The sequence below is a fragment of the Acipenser ruthenus genome, chromosome 41 (genome assembly GCF_902713425.1).
Source record: "Acipenser ruthenus chromosome 41, fAciRut3.2 maternal haplotype, whole genome shotgun sequence".
Lineage (NCBI taxonomy): Eukaryota > Metazoa > Chordata > Actinopteri > Acipenseriformes > Acipenseridae > Acipenser > Acipenser ruthenus.
In genome coordinates this window covers 2,423,291-2,433,296 of record NC_081229.1, presented here as the reverse complement: position 1 = coordinate 2,433,296, position 10,006 = coordinate 2,423,291, and the positions used below count along the sequence as shown (strand labels likewise).

At 43.6% G+C, this 10,006-nt stretch overlaps 2 protein-coding genes across 2 annotated transcripts; both read right to left on the bottom strand.

Annotated features, from left to right (window-relative positions):
- Positions 1 to 974: 974 nt before the first annotated feature.
- LOC131709017 (protein FAM187B-like) lies at positions 975 to 2,782 on the bottom strand. Its single transcript, XM_059010614.1, has 2 exons — positions 2,004 to 2,782; positions 975 to 1,362 (listed from the first exon to the last, which is right to left on the bottom strand). Exons 1-2 carry the CDS (start codon positions 2,780 to 2,782, stop codon positions 975 to 977), a joined length of 1,167 nt encoding a protein of 388 aa, XP_058866597.1.
- A 362-nt stretch (positions 2,783 to 3,144) lies between these two features.
- On the bottom strand, positions 3,145 to 6,510 carry LOC117969536 (protein FAM187B-like). Its single transcript, XM_034917437.2, has 2 exons — positions 5,669 to 6,510; positions 3,145 to 4,260 (listed from the first exon to the last, which is right to left on the bottom strand). The coding sequence occupies exons 1-2, from the start codon at positions 6,508 to 6,510 to the stop codon at positions 3,891 to 3,893; spliced, it is 1,212 nt and encodes a 403-aa protein (XP_034773328.2). The 3' UTR covers positions 3,145 to 3,890.
- Between the last annotated feature and the right edge of the window lie 3,496 nt (positions 6,511 to 10,006).

Sequence of the window (10,006 nt, the reverse complement as noted above, 5' to 3'; positions counted from 1 at the left end):
AAAAGCGTTGTTTTTTTTGGGGTTTTTTTGGTACCTCCTTAAAAGCCGACTGCGAAGTCTCGTTTTCAAACTGCAGGCAATGTGGCAGCACCCACAATTATTCAAAGGGGTCACGTTTTAATGAGCTTTTAATGATCTAAACCGTTAACTTCATATTAATAATACTGCTGGTGTTTTTACTGAAACCCTTTATTAAAATGACTGAATATAATCAAAATACAGTGGAGATCAATTTTAAGGCGGTAATACGATCTGGTGCTGGTTTGTGTACCAGTCTGACATCAGCCTGCTGCGTACGCTAGTTAGTTGGTTAGCATCTACCTACCTACGGTAATTCATTTTGGCATTCAGTGGGTTGATAATGAGTAGCAAGGCTGTATCTATGCTAAGAGGAAATGTAATTATGCAATTCCTTGAATTGCTTTTTTGTTTTGTTTTGTTTTGTTTTTATCGGCTGGGTATCTTGTTTTTGAGGTAAACTCGTTTGTTTCCTGTGTGGTCAATTCAGACGTGGTTGATTTTCCAGAGTGAACTGTTTTTATCCGTGTGAGTGTGGGTGTGTGGGTGTGTGGGTGTGTTTTTTATTTTATTTTTTTATTGTTTTTACTTTGTTACTGCACCCATCCATTCTGGTGTTTTTTGAAACTTTAAAAGTTTGTGTGAACTCTGTGGAGTTCGAGAAGCACAGATAAGCACGCAGTGACTGTAGGGGATATAATATTGTTATTATTTAAGTTTCATGCAACTGCTAAGTTTTTTTTTTTTTAAAGGACCCAGAAGGTACACCTTCCTTTAACCTAAAGCAGTACCAGATATCAAATTTAAAAATAAAAAAATACCTGTATGCAATAACATGTGTTTTTTTTCAAAACTGCACACTGTGGACCTATTTAGCTCATGCAAGTGTATGGGCATGGGTACTGTTTTGCATTTGCAGACAAAACACCAAGCTAGGCAGCGCATAGCTTTTTGGTTTATTCCATTAGACATTCTGCCTCTTTCATTTCGTATGTCGCCTTTTCATCTGTTGTCTCCTCCGTGTGTTTTGTACAACCATCGCTTAAATCCTGGTAGTAACACTTCCCTAACCCAACAAGCATGAAGAAGAAAGCCATCACTGCCAACACAAGAAACACATCCATCTGAAACAAAGCCCTGTCGCCCGGTTCCTGGACCTCCAGCTGGTAAGCCTTGGTCAGGGTTCTATTGACATAGCAAAGGTACTTTCCGGAATCTTTCATTGTGAGGTGGCTGATGCGGTAGGTTCCGCCTGCTGTCGCTCTGTCCAATGAGTGCCTGTCGTCCTGCTTCAGCAGTTCAAGATGGGTGAGCGGGTGAGAGTCTTTCATCCAGTACAGTGGGCTGTAAACAAATGAGGGATCCCAGGGTTTAGTCACAAAATAAGAACATAAGAAATACTAGAATACTCCAGATCAGGGTTTTCCAATCCTGTTCATGAGGGACCCCCTGTGTCTGTTGCTTTTCATTCCAGTTGAGTTCTTAGTTACTTAATTGAACCCTTCGTTGAACTAATCATTAGCTTAATTAGACCTTTTTTAATTGCTTTCAGCTTTTAAACAGTTGGAGATTTCAAGTTAACGATACAATTTTATAAGGAACTTGAAATCTGCGGCTTTTTAGGAGAACAATTAAAAAGGTCTAATTAAGCACATTATTAGTTTAATTAAAGGTTTGATTAAGTAATTGAGAACTCAGTTGGAATAAAACCCAGCAGACACTGGAACCAGGATTGGGAAACTCTGATCTAGAACCTCAGTTGAAGTTCAAGGTTTGTATTTTACATAAATTGTAATCACTGTACAAGTCGGGGTACGATTACTTTAATGAGGAAGGGTATTCAGCCCTAGCACTTAGACGCTCAAATCAACATCAAAGTTTTGAGGGAAAAAAAATGGGAGCAACATAACCAGAAAGACTGCAAACACTATAAAAAAAACTACTGAAATGGCACAGAAAGCTCTTTAGTCACCCCGTTCTCTTACCTGTAAAGGGATGCACCAGCGCATGTCAAACTTGCATCCCCATTGACTTGGACTAGGTGTTTCTCCACAAAATTCAAACCCATTTCTTGTAGGAATGCTCCACTGTCCATGTCTGAACAGGTAACATTACAGAGCTCGATCCTGAGCTCGGGGCCAAAACCTGTGAACTCCTTCCCAAGCGCTTCCAGCCTGATCCTCATCAGACCGCATGGGAGAGCGTCCCAAACCGGAACACTGTGCTGGGTCACCCTTCCGTAACAGAACCCCACCCTTTTCCTCTCTCCCTCGGAGCCGCACCGATCACAAGCCTGCCATTTGTTCCAGTGCGTATAGACTTCCACCTGCCTGCCGTCTCCTAAGTCCTCAGTGAAGTTCGCTCGTACCTTCTGCCCTAAGCCGGCGTGGGATATGTGGAGTTCATAGACCTCTTGGATCTCCACTTCGTAGTGGACTAGAGTCTCCTTCTCCCCCTTGCAGATATATCCACCTGAATCCCTGATCTTGGGGCTTTCTAACTTCAAGTCTCCAAAATGCATGATGGCCCTTGACTGGAGATTCAACAAACGGGGATCCTTGACGTTTTTCACCGGGCCCTTGTTGGACCACATGGTCTTGGGTTTGTCCCCACCCAGGCTTTGATACTGCCAAGTTAATTCGTTGTGTTGAGAACCATTTGGACAAAACAAGGTGGCTGGGTTCTGGGAAGCCAAGGCTAGCTGGTAGTTTTCAGCTGGTAGAACGCTCGCCAGCAGACAGATGGAAAGGAACGCCCGACTCATTCCGAGTGGTCTGCCCTTACGTTTTGAAAGCATCTAGACAGCAGCTTTGATGCACCTGAGCCTTACAGCTATTGTAATATCTCTCCCATGTGATGTCACAGGGCTTTAGTGATGTAAGCAGTTCATGGTCAAAGGTAGTTGGCCAACTATCAGTTGAGACTATAGCATTTTCAGCTGACTCATTTTCAATTATATATTCCACGTTCTTTTCAGCGCTCTCAATGTATTTTTGTACATTAACGGGTCTTTTTCTCCTCTCAAAAAATGAATTAAAGAAGGGATTAAATGCTTTGAAAATAAGGCCCGACATACCTTATTCACCCTTACAAACATTCATTACCATAGTATAATAAAAAAAAATTTATTGAATATTTATTACAGAAAGTTACATTTCATTTATATAACGAAGATACATCAAATCTTGAATAAATGTAATTCATAGACAAATATTCATGAATTAAACCATACAATAAATATGGCGATGAATAAATAGCTAGTTTTATATCAATTACATTCTTACAAATGATAGTAATGTATTATTCATATTACTAAAGAGCTAATATTTCACTGTTAAAGAGGCTGTGTGGTCCAGTGGTTAAAGAAACGGGCTTGTAACCAGGAGGTCCCCGGTTCAAATCCCTCCTCAGACACTGACTCATTGTGTGACCCTGAGCAAGTCACTTCACCTCCTTGTGCTCCGTCTTTCGGGTGAGACGTAGTTGTAAGTGACTCTGCAGCTGATGCATAGTTCACACACCCTAGTCTCTGTAAGTCGCCTTGGATAAAGGCGTCTGCTAAATAAACTAATAATAAAAATGATACATACACATATTACTGTATTAACGTTTTGAAATAAAAAAATCCGACTTCAGTTCGAAATAGACAATAAAGAATGGTACAGCTTGTGAACAGTAAAATGTGATTATTGGAAGAAAAAAAACTACATATTTAGAACAAGTTGTTTATAATACTGGCACTGTACTGTATGCCACAGGTAACATACGCTGATACCGCCCTCAAAAGACTAGAATAACAGGTGATTAGATAGCTTTTATTGATTTATTAGTCACCTTTTGCGGTACTAAATCGTGAGGGCTAAATATATCTTTCACATTCGGCTTCCAGGTCCTGGGTACTGGTCGCCAGCGCGGCTCACTGGTCTTTTCTGCAGTCGCCTTGTGACCCAGGCGACGGTGTAGAGCAGGGAGAAGAGGAAAGCCAAGAGAGCGCAGAACTCAAAGGCTCTGACGGCTCCCTCCAGCACCCTCCGCGGGCCGGCGTTCCAGGGGTCACGGATGCGCACGTTGAAAGAGTCGCTCAGCTGCCGGTTGACAAAGCAGCTGTACAGCCCGGTGTCCGCGCTGCTGACGTTCCTGATCAGGTAGGTCCCTCCCCCGCTGTCCAGTGAGTGGCTGCCGTTGTGCAGCAGCAGCCCCAGGTGTGTGAGAGAGCAGGAGTCTCTCTCCCAGTAGATTGGACTGTAGGAAAAGAAAGGGGGGGGAGACAAAAGCTACGGGTTATAGTTTTGCAGGTATAACAACAGCTGGAGTAGGGACTGTACGAATAGAGTAGAAATGAGTTATTATTAAGCAGTGTTTTTTTTTTTTTTCTTTTTATGGTTACCGCGGATTTCACGATTTCTGTGAAATTGACCCATTGCCCTGTAATATGTAACAAATACAACCTTATGCGTGCTTTAAATATATACATTTCGAAGCCATAAGTTGTGTTCATAATTTGCTACAGACCTTAACATTGCGTTAAAACAATATGCAGATTTAAGCTCGTGGAATCGTATTTTCACGCGTGCATGTGATTGTGTTCCCTCATTTAAACAGATGGCTAGAATATATCACGATTGTGTTAAATGCGGTGTGGATGCATGCTGCCTGTGTGTACTGTATCTCAAAGACTCAACCCAGTGTGTTGCTCATCAGTCTCATACACTGAAGGGTCAAACTCAGTACATCGTACCCCGTTCAGATGGGCGTCTCCTTGTTTTCTGAGCTCCAATCGTTTGCGCATGCCCGGGCAAGCAAACAACACCGCGTACCAGCACACCTGAGACACTGCATTGAGAAACCTGGCAGCCTTTTAGTTTGCTTCCGATAAACGATTGAACACACTGTGACTTTACCTGATGGGCAACAAACTGGGTTTTCTACAAGTCAGCATTAACTGTTTTCTTTCAGAAGCATTTCAATATTTAGGAGCATTTGCTGCGTAATGAGAAAGTAATCAATTTTGAATGACAAAGCTGTTTTTTTCTGCTGTAATAAATATTATATGAAACATCTTGAAATACCTATTTTTAGACAGCAAAGTTAGGTTAAATAAAGCTTATTTTTTACCCCAAAAAATACAGCCCTTGTCATTATGCATTGGTAGTACATTATTAATAATCCTGCAGCTTTCCTGGGACAAATTGCTTACGTCTTTGTTAGTTCTGCAAAGAATAAAGTATTGTGTTTGGTTCATGCTTGCTATTCGAGTAAATGTGATGGAAGAATGCTAAGAATTCCAGAGGCATGCATGACATTTCATTGCCTGCACAAGCTAACTGCAAGGACGTAGCGCCATCTACTGGCCTGTCTGCAGAAACCTGTCAGCTGTACCTCAAAGGGTACTTGCAAAGCAATACAGAATGGATATGTGTTACCTGCCATCATAGTAGAATGATGTGTACATTAATCAGTTTATTTTTTAAAAGTTAACTAATTTTACACAGCTGATAACCCTTCTAAATATCTTGGTATCTCTGCATATATAATCGTCCACTCTTGGATAACAGGCAAGAGGTTTTAGTAAGCTAGACATGCTGTCAGTACAGTGGCGTGCACAATGCTATCCATTTACTACCGCTATAGATTGACCATTTCAAATTACCTGTAAATAGATGCACTCAGGCAGTTCAGGGTGGCAGTGCTGTAGACCGAGGTCTCGTAGGGTTTCACGATCGCCATGGAGAGCAGCTCCAGAGATTCCAGAGTCTCCTCAATGTCATCCGAACAGTTTTCATAACAGGTCTGGATCCGGATCTCGGGACCTCGTCCGAAGGAAGCATTCCCGAGAAGTCCCCCCAGTTTGAGCTTCATCAGCCCGCAGGGAGCCGTCTCCTCCATCCCGGTAAGTGCAGGAACCATCCTGACGTAGCAGAATCCAACCTTCTTCCTTTCCCCGGTTCCTCCACACCTGTCGCAAGGCTGCCAGTCCCCCCACAGAGTGAAGATCTCAGCCTGGGTGCCGTTTTCCAGATCCACCGTGACGTTCTTCAGGGTCTCCTGCTCCAGATCGGCGTGGGACACATGGAGGTCGGTGGCGTCTTGGAAATCCACCTCGTAGCGGGCCAAGGTCTTGTTCCCGCGTTGGCAGAGGTAGACCCCCGAATCTTCGACCCTTGCTGCTTTGATCACCAGCTCCTCCGAGATGATTTGGACCCTGGACTGGAGGTCCACCAAGAAGGGATCGCCAAGCTTTTCGTCGATGCCTTTGAGGGTCGCGATGGTCTCGGGCAGGCTGTGATTCCTGGAGCTGAGGTTTTGATACTGCCAGAAAACATCAGAGTATTCCGAAGCGTTAGGGCAGACAAGGGAAGCAGGGCTGGAGGTCGCCAAGGCTAGCAAGCAAGGCCAGTCCGCACCACAGGCTAAAGGGATCTCCATCGAAGCACCGACCCTAAGGGTTCCTGTTAATACAAGGCATACGAATACTGTTGCATAGTTGTCCATTTTGTGAGTCAGTTAGGGTTTTAACATTGGTAGAAATGTTCCTGGTCCAGGTCTGTTTCCACTGTATTGACCTTATCTGGAATTTTGAGGTTGTTGCCAGCCCCTGATGATGGTCTGGTGCGGTTGCTAGGCTATGATGTCATAATGGGAGGGCAGTCAGACCTCATACTGTAAATCATAGTTTACAGCTAGATTAAAATGATTCATGTTTGTACTCATGTGTAGTCCTTATAAAAGCATATGAGTTCGAGTCTGTTTATAAGTAGGTTGTCTGCCTTGTGATTTACAGGGTCTGTACCTTTTTTGTGTTTTTTTTCTACCATACATTTTCAACATATTTGCGAAGAGGATATTTTCTGATAGGTCCTGGCACATTTCCTATTTAAAAAGCTATGATTCCCAAACTACACTTCTCAGAGCAGTAACAAAATGACTATCATGTGTCTGTGTGTACTGTAGATGCAATGATTAGGAGTGATTTTCCTTCCAATTGGATTTTGACCTTGTGCTGCTTGTCACTTGGTGTAAATACAGTGCATTGTATGTAAGCTTTTTTTTAAATAGTGACATTGTTTCTCAAAGAAAAAAACAGCATGGTTTGGAAATTATGTAACGATACTGGCGATACAGGCAACTGCATTGTGATGTCATTTCATTCCGTTCATACCATATTGCAACGACATCATTATTTGGCAGAACAGTTTCCATGGAGTCCGACGTGGGTGATGTCATAAGTTGCATCACAGTTGGAAGAACCGTACTTCACCAACCCGCTCCCAAGGGTGACGGGTCTAAACATTGTGCCCTGAACTGAAAGGGCCCAGTTTCATTATCTTCTAAAGAATGTAAAATACTGGCGCGATTCACGCAGGTTATTCAGATTTCACTACAGTAAAAGTAGGTCCCCAACAACTGATGCCCTTTCATTTTATAGACTGGGCCTGCAACGTCAGACAGCGTTCCAAGTGTCCTGGAAGCATTCGGATGCATTTCACAAGGATGACAATTTAAGAATTTGCTTATTAGTCCTGCTAGACACATGACCGTTGACCCCTTTATTAATACAATAAAAACAAGCTTTATTAATGAATACACAGTTCAAAGGTAGCTGTGAAGAATTCAAATCTGCTCTTCTGTGATCTCAGTCGCTCCCTCCTCCTCTTCCTCTCACTACATTGTTTGCAGCTCTGTCTTGGTGTCTGAAACAAGAGGTTTTTCTGTTGTGCTTGCAGGGGGTAGCTGTTGGAAGGTCACATCCTTTCCCAGGCTGACCTCACTGTGCACGGCCTCAGCCAGCCTCGGGCGCACCCTCCTGTAAGGCTTCTTGACGCTGGAGTCCTTGGAAAGCTTCATCACAGTAACGACCAGCAGGAAGACCGCTAAAGCCACAACCAGGTATTTGATCATGAGGTAGCCTCGTCTCACTTCTGGGGGATCAATGGGCTTGAGGGTGTGGAGCTCCACTGTGAAGACCCCGGTCATAGATCGGTTAGCGTAGCAGCGGTACAGGCCAGCATCACTGGGGAAGGCGTGGCTTATCCCATACACGGCGCCCCCTGTCTGGTTGTCCAGGGAGTGCCGGCCGTTTGCTTTCAGCAGATCCAACCGGGTTGTGAGGTTGTCATCCTTCTGCCAACAGACTGGGCTTGCGAGAGAGGAAAGGGAATTTCAAACAACGGCACGTTTTAGCAATTAAAAAGACAATTTGAAGCTACTTACTCTTTAATTATTTATTTATTTTTTACTACGTTAACCTCAGAATTCATGATTTACTGCTGGTTTAACAGATCCTGATTGGGCAGCCTTAACTAAATTAACATCAGGTCATCAGATTAATGCTAATCAGGGTCTGTGAAACCAGCCGTGAGAGTGAAGTTTTGAGCATTTCATCTGTGGAAGCAAGCTATTCTGAAGGTTCTGCATCAATCAAGAATTTTAGAATTGAGAAATTATATAAAATATACCAATATTATAAAATAGATATGTTATTAAACATCATATAATCAAAGAAACTGCAAAATGATATTGCAAAAAGTCTACTAGAAGCCATAATAGTAGTACAGTAGTATTTCATGTTAGATTTCAAAATACTTTTGTTAAGTATATGGGAAAACTACAAAGCAGCAGTATGCAATTCAATATGTCAACATAACATTATTCAGCAGGTTTCGTTCGACTTTAGGAAGCTAAACTAGTTCATTCTCTAAGGTGATGATGCAAAACTTTCGGCCACAGCTGTAGTACAGTATGTTACATGGGAGCTCTCTTACTTGTAAATGGAAGCTCTGGGACATTTCAGCTCGACTGGTTCGTGAAGTCTGGTCAGGTAGGTGTCCAGGAGCAGAATGGGGGTCTCTTTGTTCTTCCCCAGGTCCTGTTCCTTCACACACTCCTCCATGCAGCTCTCTATCCTGAGCTCTGGGCCTCGCTTCATCAGTTCCCCCGTCTCCTCCAGCTTCAGCTTCATGAGACCACAGGGGAGCGGGGACTCGACCTTTGTGTAGCTGGTCAGCACACGAGCATAGCAGAACCCCACTCTCTTCCGCTCCCCCAAAGACCCACAGCGATCACAAGCCTGCCACTCGCTCCACTGAGTAAAGATCTCCAAACTCTTCCCTTCCCCTAAATCCACAGTCGCGTTGTTGAGGGTCTCCTGTCTCAGGTCTGCGTAGGACACGTGTAGCTTTAGGACGTCTTGGAAGTCTATCTCGTAATAGGCTAAGACTTTGTCCCCTTCTTGGCACAGGAACACCCCCAAATCGGAGACAAGCGGTTCCTTCAGCTTCAGGTCTTCCGCTATCAGTTTGGCCGTGAAGGCCAGGCGTCGGAGAGCAGGTTTCTGCTCGAGATCCTTGACCAGTCCTTTGGTGTCAATGAAGGCCACAGATTTGCTGTACTTCTCCGTGAGGTTTAGATAATGCCAGGAGATGCGCTGGGGGTTTGGCGCATTGGGGCAGTCCAGGAAGACAGTGTTGAGAGAGATGAAGGCTGTTTCACAGGGGCGGTTGTCACGGCAAGACCAGGCCGTGTCTCCTTGAGCGTGAATACAGGGGGGAGCGAGGGCAAGAAGCAGGAGATGAACTACAGAGAAGGGGGCAGTTGTGGGCATCTTGTATCTATATTCTGTGTCTCTGTGCGTTTAATGGGTACAATGTGTTCAGTTCTATAGAATTTAGATGCTTCATAATATTCCAGAACTTTATGTGGTTTCTTTCGGAAGATTGTATAGTGATGTCACAAAGCATTTGATTTAGGCATGGATTAAAGCGCTACATTTTTTTTTCTTTTAATTGCATGTAAAACATTATGCAACAAGTAATCTGTAAATACACATGCTAGTAGTTTGTAGTCCCTCTCTCTCTCCTCCCTCCTCCCTCCTCCCCCCCCCAATTAATTTCAGATTTAAGCGAGTTGCTTGGTCTGGTACTGCCCTATTTCCATAGCACAGGTGAATAGAATGTGCTCAGTTTATTTAGGGGATAATGGCAGTGCTGTA

Excerpts from the sequence above, each read along its gene's own strand:
- LOC131709017 (XM_059010614.1), bottom strand. The coding sequence starts at position 2,782 with ATGAGTCGGGCGTTCCTTTCCATCTGTCTGCTGGCGAGCGTTCTACCA. Across the intron at positions 1,363-2,003 it reads GCTGGTGCATCCCTTTACAG|CCCACTGTACTGGATGAAAG; the intron begins GTAAGAGAACGG and ends ATTTGTTTACAG.
- LOC117969536 (XM_034917437.2), bottom strand. The coding sequence starts at position 6,510 with ATGGACAACTATGCAACAGTATTCGTATGCCTTGTATTAACAGGAACC. Across the intron at positions 4,261-5,668 it reads CTGAGTGCATCTATTTACAG|TCCAATCTACTGGGAGAGAG; the intron begins GTAATTTGAAAT and ends CTTTTCCTACAG.